At 45.5% G+C, this 19,164-nt stretch overlaps 1 protein-coding gene across 1 annotated transcript; it reads right to left on the minus strand.

Annotated features, from left to right (window-relative positions):
* Nucleotides 1-741: 741 nt before the first annotated feature.
* Nucleotides 742-18,682, minus strand: kansl1l (KAT8 regulatory NSL complex subunit 1-like). Its single transcript, XM_080535518.1, has 16 exons — nt 18,562-18,682; nt 17,077-18,149; nt 13,660-13,810; nt 12,858-13,031; nt 12,330-12,451; nt 10,934-11,108; nt 9,293-9,440; nt 8,355-8,498; nt 6,947-7,099; nt 6,702-6,802; nt 6,329-6,450; nt 6,056-6,134; nt 5,801-5,913; nt 5,384-5,510; nt 1,452-1,721; nt 742-1,195 (listed from the first exon to the last, which is right to left on the minus strand). Exons 2-15 carry the CDS (start codon nt 18,117-18,119, stop codon nt 1,479-1,481), a joined length of 2,895 nt encoding a protein of 964 aa, XP_080391644.1. The 5' UTR covers nt 18,120-18,149; nt 18,562-18,682; the 3' UTR covers nt 742-1,195; nt 1,452-1,478.
* Nucleotides 18,683-19,164: the final 482 nt, after the last annotated feature.

The following is a 19,164-nucleotide window of genomic DNA, read 5'->3' on the forward strand; positions in this document are numbered from 1 at the left end:
TCATTAGGTGCTGGCCACTCTCAACTTGACCGCCACTTGCCTCCCTGGTGCTACTTGATGGATACAGTGTGCGTGCTTCTGTGATGGAGGAAGCAGGTCAACGCAATAAAAATCAAAGAAACAGTTTAATAAGAATTGGACTGCTGGGTTTATGTAGCGCATGTTTGAGTGTGCTGACGATGTAATGGAGTTCCATGTAGAGTACAGTGAAAATCATCCTCAAAATATCAAAGAATATTGTAGTGAACTTCATGCAAAAAATATACTGTATTCACATGTACTGTAATATGTAGGGCCCCAGCCAGAAATACATGATATAATACACAAAAAATGACAAATTCCTGCTGAAGAAAGAGTAAGACAATAGTGCCACATGGTGTCATGTATGGGTAATATACCTTCTTTCCGATGTATTTGACATGTACGATGGCTTATTACTGACATGTGTCTGTAAGAAGACTAATGTGAATGGAGGTAGGTACTATCATCTACTTATTACAGGTAACAGTGAAAGTGCCGGCAATGTTAGCATACAACAATGTTTGAAGAAACAATCACAAATGATGGAATAAATGATTTTAATGCCATAATCAACAGGTCTGGCACCCTTCAGTGTATTAACTGAAAAGGATGGAAATGCTTTACCTGTTGTTTAGTCTTAAAAAGTCATTTAAAAAAAAAATCATTAAAAAAGATTGCTTATAAAAAAATACAATCTTTTAATAAAGAGTTTAACAGGTGGAATCTAAAAATACATACAACATTTATTTTCTATGAATATACAGTATATATATATATTAAGACTTCTCGTTTTCAGACAACGGCTTCAAACAGAAATAAATACAATGTTTACAATGTAACAACTACATAAACAGTAAAGCACTTGCCTGGGGCTACTATTTTTTGTGTGCCGAAGTAAGAACACAGATATTTTTTATATGAATTCAAGCAAGGGTCCCAACCAATACCTTCAAATACACAGATATACATTGGATTGTTTTTGAAAATAAATCTCCTCCAAAATATTCCAAACTGATAAAACATATCACTGTATTCAAATAATATAAGAAACCTTTAAAATGAGGTACACATTAGGTGTGACATTATCCTCATCATCTCCTTGGAATTCAGGCAATCTCATCGGATTTCGGGGGATCACACAGCTTTCTCTGGAATCTTCAAATCCTGAGGGGATCTTCACAGGACACAAAACACAGTCAGTCAAAATGGGATAGAGCTCTCTCTTACCATTCTCCCATCAAATGAAACCATCAGGTCAATGCATGAGGCGATGTGTCACTTCTTTTCTACTTCTTTTTATTTTAGTTTATATAGTTTATACTAAGCCCACAGAGGGGAGGCTGGTGGAGGCAGAAATCGGATGACAGGCTCATTGTAATGCATAAGTAGTAAAAATAGTGATATACATAAAATATAATATGAGCCTGTACCTGACGCCACGATGAAGCCCACTCGTCTCAGGTGACTCTGCTGTCGGCAGTGAGGGAAGTGTTCCCGTCTTCTCCAGTAGGTGGCACCATGGTAGAGCAAAGGGAGGAAGGATGGGAATGGACAGAACTGCAGTCGTCTGCAGTGCTGCTCATCTCCGTCTTCACTCTCTCTGACCACTGAGGCTCGGCCAGCTCCTCTTCATCAGACTGCAGCGCCCGCTCGTCATCCTCACACAGAGGAAACACACGGCTCTCCCACGGCGCCACAGGCTGCAGACGGAACGGAGGCAACATTACACACATGAACACACCAACAATGCTCACTTTCATGTGTGTGTGTGTGTGTGTGTGGGTGGGTGCAAGATTCATCAGAGAGCTTGGTGTCTTAAAAGCCATTGACCTACTCTAACGAATGCCCCGATACCGTATTTTTGCCACCGATACCGATCACCGATAATCTATGAGCAATACCTGCCCAATATACTGCCAATACCAGCTGAAGTGTGTGGGCCATACATCCCAAACTTGGTAATCCTGCATCTTGCATTGAATTGAGCATGTTTCGGGCATTATCTCTGAGTATGACATGCACCTTTTCTTTCGGAATAATACGCAGAGTTATACGCATGGGTCTCTATAGTGGTTTGTGTTAGCGGGCGTTTATCTGCCTTTTCCTACTCATTCTCCATGATCAGCTTTTCAAACTCACCATGCTCCGCTACATGATGGTATTTTATCATTGTAGATTGCAGATGGCATGTGTGGCATCTGTCTCACACACTTTATAGTACTTCCACACCACCGACAGTTTAGTTTAACAAGCATGTGAGTGGCTTGTTTAGGTTAATGACCATGATACAATGAATTGGCTCACGTTGTTTGCGTCATTTGTGTCATTGATCGGTTGCCGTGATCGGCGACTAGAAAGCATTATGGGATTTCCCCGAACTCATATTTTTACTGAATATTGTCCGATTCCGATTGCTGGCCGATCGATCTGGGCATCCCTACTATACACCTACTCGGTGTTCTCCTATGATAAAGGGTCTCAATCCTAGAATTAAACATTGAATTCATATAAAACAGAAGCTATATTAGATGTTAGTGCAAGCCCTGCCCCATATTACATGGAGTGTATCACACAACTGTCTCAAAGCCAATACGGCCTCTGTGACCTTCACACTCACGCCCTGGGGGGCCATCTGCCCTGTTCGCTCTACTGAGGTGTCACCTCCCCCAGTCTGTCAGGTCCGGAGCAGCCTTTTAGATCATATGGCTGCTCCACAGGGGTAAGAATTACCCCCTCCTGACCCCATAGCATAAGTTAAGACATGACATTCTGTCCAGGAGATAGGACACAGTCTGTGTCTGTAGGAACAGTGGGAATGGAGGAAAGGGTGGAGGTGGAAATTATCATTATCCAGAAACAGAAAAAACTAATATATATATACATATATATTAGGGCTGGGACGACGCGTCGACATAGTCGACGTAATCGACTACGTCAATACGTCGACTTGCGTAATGTGCGTCGGTGCGTCGCAAATAAACAACATGGCTGCGACCAGTGGAAACATGGAGGAGGCTACTAGTACTAGCTAATGTTACACAAGCAATGTAGCTCACCACAGTTTGTATGTCTTGTCTTCTGGTTTTTCCTGCACAGAGAATTATGAGGCGGCCGCCTCCGTCATATTTCTAGCCACCTCCAGCTCTCGACAAACTGACGGTCGTATTTTCTACAAGCGTTGAACTCGGTGGATTTATGTAAAACTGCAATTGCGGCACAAATAAGTTAGCTTTCGTTTTTACTAGTGTTGTTCCGATACCATTTTTTGATCCCGATACCGATACCGATACCTGACCGTGCAGTACTTGCCGATACCGAGTACCGATCCGATACCACTGCGTTTGAAAAAACGAAACAAAAAAACATGTTTTTTGAGCCGCATACTCACCTCGATGTAAAATTATTGCTAACACTTAGTCTGGCACTGCTCAAAACCTTTGTAAAACAGGAAAAAATACCAACAGAGAGTGAATGCTATAGAACTTTTTTTTATTGTCTACCTGGTATGGTGACAAGAAAATCAACCCCTTATAAAACCTGAAATGTGGCTCTCACAGATGCCAATCAGTGCAATATCCATTTAAGATATAAAACAGTCGTAGTAGTAGTGCAACAGCAAGTGAACATTTACAAACAAAATAACTTTAGTAAAAAAAAAAAAAAAAAAATATATAATGTTAGTACTCGCCGATACCGATACCAGCATTTTTGTGCGTATCGGTGGCCATGCCGATACTAGTATCGGTATCGGAACAACACTAGTTTTTACTAGCAAAATAGCTGATAGTTGATATTGACTGCTCAAGGAGAATACATATTTGAAAGTACAGAATGCCCGAGAGCCTTATATTGCATTATATTACATTATATTTTGAATGGTCATCTGGTGCCGGAATATTGTGTTTTCCATTACATAAATAATGACATTTCCACCATAACTTGATGCAGAAAGGGCACAAATTGCCCACAATTCACCAGAATGCAAGAAATTAAGTGTTTGATGTTTAAGGACCCCCAGACAGCCCTGCTTCATGGGTCCCCCCCCCGATGTCAAACACCACTGGTACCACCTCCGCCTCATTTTGAGCCAGGAAAAACCCTGATGGCCAGCTATTACCCAGAGTGCTTTATAAAGACACTGTTAAACAGAGAGAGACAATACAGCCATTATTTTGGGGAAAGTTAAGTGATACATTAATCGAACAGCAAAAAAAATATCGTTAGACTAATCGTTAAATTAGTCGTTAGAGTAATCGACTAACTGAAAAAATAATTGCTAGATTAATCGTTAGAAAAATAGTCGTTTGGGACAGCCCTAATATATATATATATATATGTTGTATGAAATGTTTAGGAATTGCAACCATTTATATACACAGTCCCCTATTTTCAGGGGTTCAAATGTAATTGGACAGATTAACATAATCATAAATAAAATGCTCATTTTTAATACTGTGTCGAGAATCCTTTGTAAGCAGTGACTGCCTGAAGTCTGGAACCTAATGCTGGGTTTCCTCCTTTGTGATGCTTTTGCCAGGCCTTTACTGCAGCTGACTTCAGTTTGGTCTTGCAAGTGAAATGCATGCCCAATCGGGTTGAGATCAAGCGATTGAGTCGGCCATTGCAGAATATTCCCCTTCTTTGCCTTAAAAACCGCCTGGGTTGCTTTTCACACTTGGAATCAACTAAGACCTTTTACCTGCTTAATTGATAAAGAAATAATAAAGGAATAGCCCATACCAGTCAATGAAACAGCTTTTGAGTCAGTTGTCTAATTACTTTTGGTCCCTTAAAAAAGAGGGGGTTACACATTAAAGAGCTGTAACCCTTCCTCCAAATTGGATGTGAATACCCTCAAATTAAAGCTGAGTCTGCACTTTATGTAAGTGTACAGTATAACTGTAACTTGAATATGTTTTGGTAGACAGCTAAAATAACTAATAAATAGTCCAAATATATATGGACCTAACTGTATTTTGGTTTTGAGAACCAGCGTTGATTGAGGCCCCCCCTCATTACGCTCCTGTGCGTGACTCACCCCAATCAGAGCCCACTACAATCAGCCTGTGGTCAATCATCCAAAGTGCATCTGTGTGGTGTCAGGGGCTCCTTCAACAGCATATCCATGATTAACACAATTGTGCACAACGGATGATGACATCCCTTTGCTAGTAATACCATGCCTTTCTGCAGGTAGAGTTAATGGAATATTGATTGAAATGCTTCTGGGTAGCATCAGGGTTAATTGAATGGTAGTGACGACCTTTTTTACGGAGTGAGAACAGAAAAGAGAACGTTGAAGCACGAGTAATGTCAAGCTTGCCAACTCAGCATGATAGAGACAGCCAACATTCTTCCCTACCAGGCACTCCTCCCCGCCTCCCTCTGCGTCAGTGTCCAGGTCGCTGACGTCTCCCCTGACTGAACAGTCCCATGTGGATAAATCTAGACCTGGCCCACGGCTGCCGTCTGCGGTCCTGCTGCAGGACCTGGAGGGAGATAACACAGGCCTGTCACTCACCGCCTAGGACAACACACACTCTGCAAGGTGTCTTCAACATCTAGGTGCAGTAGCAGGATATGTAGCTTACGACAGTGTGGAAGGAAAAGGGATGTTGTGTATTCAAATACACTGAAGTGAGAAGCTTTCAGTGACTCCAAGCCTTGACAAAGACAATGACGTTTCAGCGCATTCAACACTGGGAGCAGGTCCAATCTCTCCATACGCTGAATGTGGTCATGTCCCTGGCAGGCAGCATGGTGAGAGTGTTGTGCCCACCTGGTGATGCGTTTATAGCACTTGCTCTTGTCCCACGAGGACCACCGTAGCTTCTCTCTCTGCTCACAGACCAGGTGTCTCTGGCAGAAGATGTCGTCAGACAGGAGCTCCATCTGGCCAAGACAAGCCCATAGACAAACACAAACAGACAGGACTTAGAGAAATGAGCCACAGGATAAAAGAGGATTGAATCCACCAGAAATGTTCATTTAAAACCATCATAAATAATGTCTATGAAGTGGGACATGTCCATACCTCCTCCTCCTCCTCCTCCTCCTCCTCCTCCTCCCCATCTTCTCTCTTCTCCGGCGGTAGGTCATCAATCACTCTCCATCTGCAGGGTGGAAGAGGGGTGCAGGGCAGAGTGTAAAGCGAGCGGCCCACTCATATACAAATGATGTGTCGTCGAGTATCATTTGGTTCAATCAACATCTTGAACAGCTTGAATACTACTGCTCAGCAGAGATCGAAGGGTATAGCTTTGATGTTTTCGGAGCCGTACCTACAGCCACACAGTGCGTGACGTACCTCGGGGTTATGATGTCTTTGTACTGAAGCGTCTCTACTTTGGTTGTGGCAGCCAGGGACATGGGAATGACAATGTTGTCAATATTGTAGATGCTCTCTCCCTGTCTTCTGCGGATTGGGCCCTAAATAAAAAACAATGTCATACTGTAGCAACAGGCAACCAATACATCAATACATACTATGCATGCTTGTACTGTATGTATGTATGTATGTATATATGCAAACCTCTGGGAAATTAAATCCATCTCTACTAGATATCAGACTATATGATACAAGGCAACTGATACTCCAGCTAGGCAGTGTTGGGGCCTCTATGGACACGGGCGTCCAGCCTGTGGGGCTGGGTGAGTGGAAGGGGCTAAGCTGAGGCTACCTGCTTGCGTGTGAGCGAGGCCTGCGGTGTGAACTTCTCCTCCGGCCCCTCCTCTGCACTGTCCTCAGGGTCCGACAGTTGAGACAGGAGGTCCTGCTCATCTAGAGGTCACAGACAGGACTGTGAATGGGCTGCTTTGCACTCTACTCGTCTGGATGAAGCCCAGAATGACAATGAGATACGCAAAAACCTCCCATGGTTTCCCCCCTCCACCAGGGGGGGTCCCTAGACACACACACACACACCTTCCATCATCCTGTGGGTGGGTCTCCTCTTCCTCCCCCCTCGACAGGCCCTCTTGTGCGGGGTCTGAGCAGAGCCGGCCCACCTGATGGGTGACACACCCCTGACTCCGCCCCTCCGATGCCTCCCATGAGGCTTGTGGTTGTGTGTGTACCCTTGAATGACACAGCAACAACATAGTTCATTTAACAGGAATTCCCCCTTGCCTAAAATCCCCCACCAACCCCAAAGGATTAGGCGCTTTGGTTAATGTGTAAAATAGCTGGCCGCCTTAATCCTTAACTATCAGTCCAATTACACGAGACAGATCACTTCTCAGAGGTCAATGGAGGTCTTCGTGTAAGGCCAGGCTACGGGCATTGTTAGGAGAACAGATGTGTTTTGTGGTTGTGTTGAGTTGGGGGGGTGGGGGATTTGATATGACACAGATCCTGTGTAATCTTCTCCAGCTGAGCTGCGAGGGTTGCCATGCTGAACGGGGCTAGCTGGTGCTGAATCACGCCTTGCACCGAGGTTCTGTCTGCCTGTCAGGGACAGATAAGCAGGGACAATACCTGCAGCAATACCCCCCCCCACCCACCTGCTACAATGTCATTATCCAAGCCTACAGGCCAGTAACAGCCCTGACAGTTCGTAATGAAACACACAGCACACCCCACATAGCAGTAGAGAGAGAGAGAGAGAGAGAGAGACACTTTGTACTGTATATCGGAAAGTACATGTATCTGTAGGATTCCTTCCCAAGTCCCTCCTTCTGTCTGTGTGTTGTTTTTAGTTCAATCAATCATTGGCCATGGGGTGGACAATGATGTCATTGGAGGTAAAAATAAATCAATTACATTCTTGCCGGTGGGAGTGTGGCTGTAGTTTTGAAAATCAATTAATTTTCATAGAGAATATATTTTGTATATTCCCATAAGACCTTTTGTCTTATCTTTTTGACTACACAATGTAGAAAATTGCCGTTTACCGGTACGGTACTGGAGAAAAGGTATGTTATGTTAAAAACTGCCCTTGAAGTGCCCCTTTAAGATCTCTGGGATTGTTTGGGATCATTAACCCCCTCCACCCTCCCCCTCCCAAGCCAATAGCCAACAGCGCGGCGAGGCGAGGAGCAACATGAGAGTAATGATTAGAGTAAGGTGAGTCAGAGCGTGTGTGTGTATGTGTTTGTGTGTGTGTGTGTGTGTGTGTGTGTGTGTCAGTCCCCTGGTAAGAGGCCAGAGAGAGTTACTGCAAAATCATCTCATCTTCACACACAGCTCACTAGGAGGTCTTGTACTGAACACCAGGACCAGGAACTAAGACGGCCACAAATACACCTCGACAGGATTTCAGGAGATTTGGTGCTGGTTGAGAGAGGACATGCTATGTTGTTGGTTTATGATAGTCCATTAAATATTAACTTACTGAATGTTGGTGTGAAGCTGCGTTCCCCGTCTCTACAGCTGTGGTAGTGGACCGGGCTGGGGGTCTCAGTCTTCAAAGGTAATGGCCACTGGACCCAGTCCTCTCTGAGGACAGCATTCTGGAGGTGTTGTGATAGTGGGGTATCTGTGTGGGGAAGATACAGTCAACCACCTGACCACATGCCATTTTCATCCTTCGCCATCCACTCTTCTTATTGTTGGTAAACTCAATTAAACTCGGCATGGACAGCAGTTACATAACACAGGGTTCCCACACCTTCTGAAACATCAAATTCAAGCACTTTTCAAGGACTTTCAAGACTCAATTCCCTTAAATGCAAGGACCCAACACAGCATAGTTTGAGACAGATGTAGATGAGAATGTATATAATAGGAACTATCCGCTCACAGACAACAATTAAAAAGAGAGCCTTTTGAATGTAGAGGCTTAAACACTAGATGGTCTCTTGCCTTCTCTACCACAGCAGAGCAAAACAATATATTGTGAAATATGTGTAAAGTTACTGTGTTAAGTTAGGCAATACAGAGACTTATCTACTATAATTATGTTTTGAGAGAGAGAGAGAGAGAGAGAGAGAGAGAGAGCGAGAGAGAGAGAGAGAGAGAGAGAGAGAGAGAGAGAGAGAGAGAGAGAGAGAGGGGGGGGGGGGAATTCAAGCACTTTTAATGACCCATGTCTATTTTCAAAAACTTTTAAGGCCTTTAAGGATTTTTTTTTCTCAAATTCACAAACTTTCAAGGATTTCAAGGACCCGTGGGAACCCTGATAACAGTAACAACACTAGCATCGGTGAGCAAACGTTATGTCAGAGTCTGTCAGCACAAGGGGATAAAAGCCTACCTGAAGAGAGAGACAGCACAGGGTGTGTCAGATGTAGGTGTCAATGTCTGTCGAGCACAAGGAAATAGAAGTCTAACCTGAGGGGAGAGACAACACAGGGTGTGTCCTAGCACGATTGGTCCCAGTGTTCAGGTTGTTGCTGGAGCAGGCAGGGTCAGAGCACAGGGCCAGGGGGTCACAGGAGGCACAGATGGGGCAAGTGGAGGAGGAGGAGGAGGAGGAGCCCTAATGGAGAAAATACAACGTATACACAACAACAATACCAAACATTTTTTAACATGATTCTCATAGAATATGCAGAACCATTTACAAGACGGTAGAACACCATTTCCACCTTCAGGACAAGCTGATAAAATCACAAGGAAGACATTACGAGAAAATCAAACCACCATGTGCTTCACCACTGACCAAAAAGTACAGACATTCTCCAGAGTCAGCGTTGCTCAAAACAGATACCCGAAACAGTAACCACGAGAAGAAAAAAACTCTCCAGTCCTTGAGAAAGGAAGGAGGAAGTAAACAAGTAGCTAACAGAGGGTTGTGGCTGGTTGGCTTGGCACTGCCTCAGATTGTCTCTAAACGACATTGTGTGAGAGTCACTGTGACCTGGAGGAGCACTGGCAGGCACTTGGCCAAATTGCGGTAAATCAACTATTTAAGTTGTTAAAAAGCTTTCTTCTCCTTCCTCCCATTAATATCTCAGATGAGTTAGCACATTGTGTAGGAGGAAAGAAAGCAGCCATGTCGATGTTCTTAGATTAAACGTCACCATGCACGCCACCACGTAACATTCAAGCTTTCTGATGGTTGTGATGACTATGTTTAATTGGTAGCGATCAGGGAATGATATCCCCTGAAAGAAATCTTTCATCGTTTCTGTTTTGGTCCTAAAAAGCGTTCGTGCGACACTCTGGTTTGTATCCGAACATGACCAAGGGTGTTCTAGGGAAATGGACTTTGCTGTGCTCTTTGAATCATGCACACATGCAGAAACACAACAGCTAATGTCTGACACTGCAAGTCCATATCAGGGGGGTTATATTATTATTACAGAGGATGTCGTTGTTGTTGAAATGAATTTCGCCGTAGTGGAAGATTTCCAACAGACTTATACCCTGCTCCTTTAAACTTCTCCATATAGCTATTCACAGACTCACAATGTGACAATTACGCCTCTTCAACATGGAGGTCATGATGCCACAGCACAAGGTCTCTTTAGAAAGACGAAGGCTAGAATCAACGCCTTGCTTTAATGAGCCAGCTGATCACAGGTTGGAAAAAAACCTTTGTACAAGTACAATGGTACAGTAACAATGTGAGCACTACAGTGACTACAGTATGATAAGTTTGTACTCATTTTATTACACCATGGTTCCAGCCACACCGAAGGTTGCATTTTTATTACATTTTTAAATTATTCTTTGACAAGAATATAGTCATTCTCGTACATTAATGGTGGCCTTAGTCAATGTTATTCCTTTTGTGTATGACAAGACGTTCCAAGTTCTCTAGCTATTCAAACCAGACCAGCTTTGCTTAGCTCTAATCCCAATTTAATTTAAGAGACTTTTTTCTCAGTCATCTGACATTTCATTATTGGCATGACCCAATACTGCCACAGTGGAATAAAGACATTCTATGTGTTTTCCATCTGTTCTTATGGCCCTGGCTGTAAGACGTCAGCCTCCTCAGAGATGAGGTGAGGTGAGCCACTCTACCTGGTGGCTGCTGAGTCCGCTGGCTGTGTTCACGGCGAAGAGCCTGGGTTTGTGATAGGTCACCAAGGGTCTGGTACGGGCCGAGACACAGGTGGCGTTCTCCTGGCGGAGGAGTTTTCTACTGCGGGCCAGTCGCCTCCTCTCCTGGGTGAACAGCTCCCAAGCGCTCAAACAACTGCAGGGGAGAATACAGCACTTTTTTATTTTTTCCTTTTTTTTTTGCAATTAGCAGACGCTTTATTCCAAAACGACTTACAATAAATACATTTGACTAAGTAAGTGAATCATCTATCCACCTGTCTTAGTAGGAAAAAGTAATCTATGTTCAATCCAGGTGCCATTGGCAGTCGTGGTGCTAGAAGAAGGAAGATATATATATTTATTATTATTATTATTATAATATGACATTTCATTTACTCCACGGGTTCACTTCATATTTAACAGTAGACAGACGCCCTAGCATGATCCAGAGAGAGAGACAGTCCAGCCCAGTTCTCCAGGATATACACTGCCTTATCTGATTTCCATGACAACAAGGGAGTAAAGAACTGAGGAATATACAGAGTAAAAAAAAAAAGTAAAAAGGGCAAGAGGAAGGAAAACTTGAACTAATGACTTAGATCAAAATCATTGCGGATGTCGGGAGGGGGACTTTTCCATGGGTTTGTTTTAATGATAGGGAGCATGTTTAAGCTTAAGGTTGATGGATAGGAGAGCCTGTGTGTGCTGGAGGAGACACAGGCTGGTGAACATCACTTGTCCAACACTCACGAGCTGTCATCTCCAGCTCCGGGGGAGGGATATTTATGTTCCCTTGGTAATGGTTACAGGAAGTGTGCCCATTTTGGTCTCTGCCTGGCCAGATCACAGCGCCCATCCCTAACCTCCTCCACCCAACCTCCTTGACCTTTCCTTAATAGGATTTGAATGGTTTGACTCAAAAACAAAGTACGTACATACTCAAAACAGCTAAAAACAGCTGCTACTGTACATGACCACAGTTTTTGAGAGGGTGTTTGTGAACTGAAGTGAACTTGACCTATGAGCCTCAAAACAGGACTTTCTCTTTCTCGCATGATCTCTACAATCAAAAGATAAGTCTGCAGAATCAAGTATCTGGTATTTCATTAATCCACGGAAGGGTGACAGAGATTCGTTTTTGATTCCTAAGAATGCTACTCTGGTGTGGCTTTTGTATGACAGCTCACTGGCGCTTTCCTATACATTGATCCTCTGACATGACATGCAACAGTGGCGCAGTGAATTAGAGCTTCGGCAAGATTATCATCATTAGAAAATATCAGCCATCTAATTGCAGAAAACACTGAGTGAGAGCATCTTTTTTATTATTATTATTATTATTATTATTGGCTCCAAGATTGTATGTGGTCTTTACCTGTTAAAAGGCCCTTTGCTCTGCCCCTTCCACCTGCGGGGGTTTTTGGAGACGGGGGAGGAGGTGGGCGACAGGTTCAGAGGACACATCAGGCTATTCACGATCTGGCTCAGCTGGGCATTCTGTGGGGTGCAACAACTCGTCCTCTCAGTCAATTGAACTGAGGAGCGCTTAGCATCAAACATGATAGACCACATACAGTACGTACACACAATCCATCCATCATCTCGTGCTCCTCCTCACCCCTACAGTGCTCCCACCTGAAAACCTGCCACCTGCCTCCAGCTTTATTAACAGCAGCAGGTCACCTCTCACTCTCAATATCTCCACTGTGTAATTAGGTTAATTGAGGAAACAAACAATTACACTGATTTGGACTGTTTTGAGAGGGTCCCACTTCATGGATCAGAAATGACAAAATTCAAAAGAGCCCTTCGAAATATGAGCAGGACCGCAGGACATGCTGTCATGTCAGTCAATATTACCCATCATTCCTTGCTGTGTTATGTGTAGTTGGGGGGTGCTCACTTGTCTCTCAATGTTCCTGAGGAGGCGCGTGGGGCTGCTGGGCTCGTTCTCCGTGTCGGAGGGCATGTGTCCGCCGCTCCCTGCCGTGAAGGACAGCCCCGCCTTCTCTGTCAGCAGCGTCTGCTGGATCTGCCTGTCCGTCATTGGCTGACACTCAGCCAGGACCACACCCCCCTAAGACGACACACGCACACGCACACGCACACGCACACGCACACGCACACGCACACGCACACGCACACGCACACGCACACACACACACACACACACACACACACACACACACACACACACAGCCGTGATTAACTTTACAACAAGGACATATTCACACATAACAACATCAGTGCCATGACAGTTGTGTGCGGAACCAAAAAGTTGGCGTGGTTGTAGACGGGGGAATTAGACCAGAGAAATTACAGCGAGATGAATCACTCCACAGGCCCTTTATGAGATAGGGTAGAGGAACAGGCATCACACGAAGGCAGTGACGCAAGTCAATCTCATTCTACTGGGCTCAGGGGGACACGGGGAGCCTGGAGGAGGAGGAGGAGGAGGAGGAGGACGACTTCAAGACAAGACAAGAGACCCAGACAAGAGACCATTTGAATGAACTCATCAAGGCTATGAATAGAGATAGGCCTACTCTAGTCACACACCTCTAACATATTGTATTGTAATATGACAAGAGGCTTGGCAATGCTTGCTCCTGCTTTGGTTTAGAGCTCTGGGGTGGATCTGTTGGGACTGGGGAGTCCTATGGAGAAGTACATGGGGCTGATGAGGCCACAGACCAGGGACCTACTTTGGTCGAGACGATCCGTTTGTGAAGGCTGTCCAGCTGCTGGACGCGTCCCTCCAGCTCAGCAACACGCAGCTGCAGCCATGTCCATCGGCTGCCCACCTCCGCCCTCTCTGCCTGCCACCTCCACTTAGACCCATGGCTGCTGCTTCTACTGCATTACAGAGAGGGAGGGGGGGGGGGGGGGGGGGGGGGGGGAGAGAGCGAGGGGTGGGGATCAGAATGGGATGGGACAACTATCAACAAACATTGCAATAACATTCTATAAACAACTTATAAATAACTGCTCTCTTATAAACCATTTATAATTAGTTGTTTTCATAATGATAGAGGCTAGGCCTAGCCAGCAGTCCCCAGATACGTATTTATGCTACTCAATGAAACTTGAATTTCATGGTTATGTTTGATAAAAAAAACTGATCTTTAAAACAGCCTCCAGCACAGAGGCTAAAAACATATGATTAATATTTGAATAACCAACAAATATGACCTAGCTACATTCTAACCAATCTAATGCACCAGGTGAAAAATGTTCCTTTTGCTTATAATCTTTTTTTCAAATAAGGAAAGGGCTGAGAGAGGGGTACTTTGCTGAGCCAGGTAAAACAGCTATCTAGGCCACAAATAAATCATTTGCAAGCTGTGTGTGAAGGTTTCCATGGAGCTCCTCTGTTCTACCATTCCTCCTTTGTAGACACTGGTTGCTAGCAGTTCCACAGTCCAGTTACCATGGGAGTGCTCAACGACCTTGGGAATGCCAGCTCCCCACTTCAAACAGACGACAGAAAGGTTATCTGTACCAGCTGGTAGGACCACCATAGACATGTAAAGACCTTGTCCGTTTCTTTTAACAGTAAATTGATTAGCCTAGGCCTAGATGAATAGAATTCTAGCTGTCTATGTAGCTCAATGGAAAAATTGAATGGCTTAAAATAGTACCAAAACATGGATTCCAGTGTCATTGAGTTTTAGTGAACCCTGGCCTGAACCATCTCAGATGAGCAAGGACAAGAAGACTGACACCACCATTCTCAGCAGGCTCTCTCAGACACAATAGCCAGCCAACACTGCTTGCCCCGCGGGCCCGCTCTGAATAACAGGAAAATTCCAGGAATATTTACAGTGCTGTGGAGCAGCAGGGCCAGGGCTGGAGCCAGGCAGCACACACCCACACATGAAGGGGGAGCAGGGGCACAGATCTCCAGCTGAGGAGGAGCCCTCCCTAAACATAAACAACCAGTCCCCAGGCAGGCAGCACCAAGACCGAGGCATCTCCAGAGACACTGCTGCCCGGAGAAAATCACCCCCCTTTCACTCCCCAACACACTAAAAGCTTAATGTCACTGGCAAAAATGACTATGATCTTCCATAAGCCTTCTCTTGTACTCTTGTAATAACAAGTGCAGTGTCTTCAGCCCTGATCTCAGCTTTGAAAAAAAAAGAAGAGAGAGGAAAAAGCCAGCCTGTAGCTACATGTAGGAGTTCTGCTATTTTAAACACTGTTATTGCTCTTGTATGGGCAATAACTTTACTGGGTGTGTCCCTCATTTTATTTTCCACGAATTAGGCTGGTCTGCCGCAAGTAGCTAGGCCTAGTGAAATCACGAACATATGGGAAAGTACACGAAGGAAAGCAAGAGAGTTGAAGCCTGTGGGGCAGTTATGAGAAATTCCATGTGACTTTCAGTTCAGAATCAGCTTAATGCTTAGCCAGGGAGCATTAGGTGAAACTATGATGTCCACTGTCTGGTTCTTATGACTCTCTGATTTCAATGTTAAGATGTTGGCATCAAACAGTTTTCAGGGGGCAATGAAAATACACTCAAAAGAGGTGACAGTCAATTCGAGACGGTGTGTTTGTGTATGTGTATGTGTGTGTGCATGCGTCATAAAACACTCCCTGGGGAACCTATTGCAAGGCCATAGACACCATTGTGCACAGCATGAGGGAGACACTCCAACAAAGACTGTTGCTGCCAGGGTAACACACGGACACACACACCCTTCCCTCCCCATTCCTGTTCCCGGAGCTCATAAACTTGTGCCTCTTTGTCATTCACTGCTGTTTATTAGACAGGCACAGGAATCACAAGAGCTATCTCGTCCTCCCCTCCCCTCACCCCACACAAACACTGCATCTCCCTCCAACATTCCAGGCAGGGAAGTCAGGTTACCTGGCGATATGCTGGCACGAGAGGCCCAGGTCAGAAAACCAAGTCATCCCTAGTAAGCTGTTTGAAAAAACCCCTCACCAAAGCAATGAGACATGAATTCGCGTAATGATCAACATAACTGTACCAAGTAACGATCAATCACGCAACATGTATCGTTTCGGAGAGAGCTCTTACAGCTGCAAAAGGGCAGGGAACTATTAGAACGTGGTCTTTAATGTAAACAGCTCCCTCATCTGGGTTAATCGGCGCTTCTCTTTGGCAAGAGGGTACAGGAAGTGAGAGTCTGTGCACATCTGGGCGCACAGACTTCACAGCAGAACTTAAAGGGTTCCTCCACTTGAAGGGGGAGTTAGGAAGGAGTAGAGGGTGGAATAAGGCTGTATTTATTTCCCTGCCTCTGGGTTAGGAGACCACAGGTCTGTTATGACTGCAGGAGAGGGGGAGTAGGAGGAATCTGCTGCTGCAGCAGACTAGCCAACCGGATAAGTCCTTGGAGGCAAAGATAAACAGAGAAACGTCACACTCTCCACAGCTGTAGGGACGGAATGTGCCCCTGCAACAAGTTTGCTCAGCCTGTCAGGTTCCAAGTGAAACATGTGTGGAGCCTTACACTGAGAGGGTGGTACTTCCATAAGGAGGCTGCTTTTCCACAGCTGTCATCCGACTCTCTCCCTCTTTCCCTTTCGCTCTCTCTCTTTCCCTCAAGGCCTTTTTGTCATGGAATCTGCAGTGGCCTCCCTGTACCTGGCTGAGTGCCTGTCAACTACTATGCAGAGATTAAACCCGCTCGTTGAATCACCCTCCTGTTTATCGTAGAAGACGCTCTCGGACTGACGTCAAAGGGCTGTGGCTGGGTTTGGGGGCTTTCTAATTAGGCCTAGTGGATGAGGGTAGCTGTTTTCTTCGCATCAAATGAAGTGATGATAGGCCTAGGCCTATGTCATTTAAGTGTTTAAAGTGTGAGGTCCGTGTGTGCTATTTCATGTAACAGGTAAGCAGGCAGCCTAAACATTGTAATCACACACCTACTCATACAACATATCGTAGGCCACTCACCATGTGATCTTCATACCTGTCTTACAGACCCTATTCATTTAGCTGGACAGTAATAACCCACACTGAGGCATTCAGGGAGATGCCATGGCTTTTTTGTTTGTTTGGTTTTTTTACAATAAAGAGACCCATGGGCCAAACATGGCTAAAGGAGTCATCTTTTAACAAAAACTCATAAAAGGAGAAAACTCACCCTGGTAAAAACTTGGTTCCTTGGAGTTCATGCTCCAAGTCTTCGTCCGAACTGCTGCTGTCTGTGGCATCAGAGTCTATAGCCACTTGTAAACATCGCAGCACTGCCTGGCCGTAGCGGGCAAACTCCTGAACATCTGTGGAGGCTGACGGGGCTGTAGAGGTCTTCAGCAGGGGCGGGCAGTGGGTTCTGGGGCTCAGTGTCCACGCCTGCCCCTGCACCATGGGTGGATCAAAGGGCTTGATGTCAGCAGGGGATGAAGGGGTCCCACTGAACTGCCTCCCCTTCAGACCCTCCAGCTGGAGGCTGCAGTGGCGAGAAGCATGCTCCCCTAGTATGACCTTTAACCTCTTCTGGATTCTCCCAGCACGTCCTACCAGGGCCGCTTGTTTAGAGGCATGCCACCGAGTCCGATCTCTCACTGCCTTCTCCACCGAGGCAGGCTGCTCATGGCAGGATTGGGGCTGGGTTGGGGCAGTCTCGTCTGGACTGATGCAGCCTACATGCCCCTGCCTCACTATGGGGGGTGTGAGGAAGGCAGTGTTGTACTGGGACATGGTTTCACCCTGGCTGTGTGGAGGGGACTGAGGGATATCATAACCATCTGGTCCATGGCCACTGTGTTGTTGACACTGCTGAGTCACACCTTGGCTATTGTGTTCTGGGGTGGGAGCAAAATACATGTCTTGCGCACCTGGATAGGCCACCTGGGTATCCTTCAGGGTTTTGTTCAGGGACAGGAGGCTGAGCAGGGAGCCAGGGTTGGAGAGGAGCACCGTTTTGTATTGCCCTGCCTGTAACAGCGGGGACAGGAGAGACTCTGGGAACTCAAGGGGACTCTTGGAGCAGCAGGTGTCCAGATAGGGCAGAGAGGAGAGGTTCAGCCACAGCCTCTGAGAGTAGCTGTCTTCCATCAGTTTCAACTGTGGATCCAACTCAATACTGAGCATCGCCCCCTCTGTGTCCATGTTGCTGGAAGCCAGTGGAGACGACAGGTGGACCCCGTGACCGTCTTTGGTGATCTTGGTCAGGGCTGGGGCCATTCCCTGTCCAATGAAATTGCAGTTCTTTCTCTGTTGACCAAAGAATCAAAGAATTGACTTGCATCTGAGATGGCTCCTATGATGAGTAACAACAACAACAACAACAACAACAACAACAACAACAACAACAACAACACTTTTCAGCACTTTCAGCCAACTGTTTACAAACAATAGGTGGGCGTGGCTGGGACCAGATTCAACAAGACAACAGCAGTAGCAATAATTAACCTGATGGACGCTGCTTTCATTGACAACAAACGACTTATGTAGATAAGACAACCCCAGCTGACTGGGCAGGGCTGCCAGTAGCCACAACAAAGTCAACAGCTTGTTCAACAGCAGAGATAGAGAGACAGAGAGAGACAGTGCCTTGCCAAGCAAGAGGGGCTCGAAACGGGCACAGAACGTTTAAAATAACGTCAATAATCGACTCGATTCTCACCTTGATCTCACTCAAAATCGACAGGATCCGAGGAAAATGTAAATGTAAAGCCCTTCTGCTGTTCACTGGTACAACATACGAAGCCTTTCCTTCATGGGACACGAAAAAAAAAGTATTGACAATGTCGAAATCTGTGTAACGCTAGGTAATTATTTGGCTAGCTAGTAAGCTTGCAGGAGATGGATCAGTTGATCTGCTCCCTCGTATCAATCTGGTTCCAACTGTCGCGGATTCGAACTGACGATCTGCTGCAGGAGCTCTGCTGTTGACACTGTTGGAGGATGGGCGTGCCATCCACTGTGGGAGGAGTCTATATGCTAATTAGAATCCTTTCGAGTGCCTTGAAACTGCTGTTAGATGCCTCTCCATTTCGGCTCAGCTTCTGCAAAGAGCGCGTACGCTGAGCTCCCTCCCTCCCTCCCTTCTATGAGAGTCTATGACTGTGTTCGAAATGGCATACTAGCATACTAGCATACTCAATTAGTATATACTGCATACTGCTTACTAAATTCATAAGTATGCCAATACCAGCCGACCGAAAATCTAGTATACATTTCTTGCATACTCAAATTTCACATACTCTACAGTGTGAACGCACTGCAT

The sequence above is a fragment of the Nansenia antarctica genome (genome assembly GCF_963989245.1).
Source record: "Nansenia antarctica genome assembly, chromosome: 7".
Taxonomy (NCBI): Eukaryota; Metazoa; Chordata; class Actinopteri; order Argentiniformes; family Microstomatidae; genus Nansenia; species Nansenia antarctica.

Excerpts from the sequence above, each read along its gene's own strand:
- kansl1l (XM_080535518.1), bottom strand. The coding sequence starts at position 18,119 with ATGGCCCCAGCCCTGACCAAGATCACCAAAGACGGTCACGGGGTCCAC. Across the intron at positions 8,499-9,292 it reads TGTGTTGTCTCTCCCCTCAG|ATACCCCACTATCACAACAC; the intron begins GTTAGACTTCTA and ends TTCCCCACACAG. Across the intron at positions 6,135-6,328 it reads AAAGACATCATAACCCCGAG|ATGGAGAGTGATTGATGACC; the intron begins GTACGTCACGCA and ends TCCACCCTGCAG.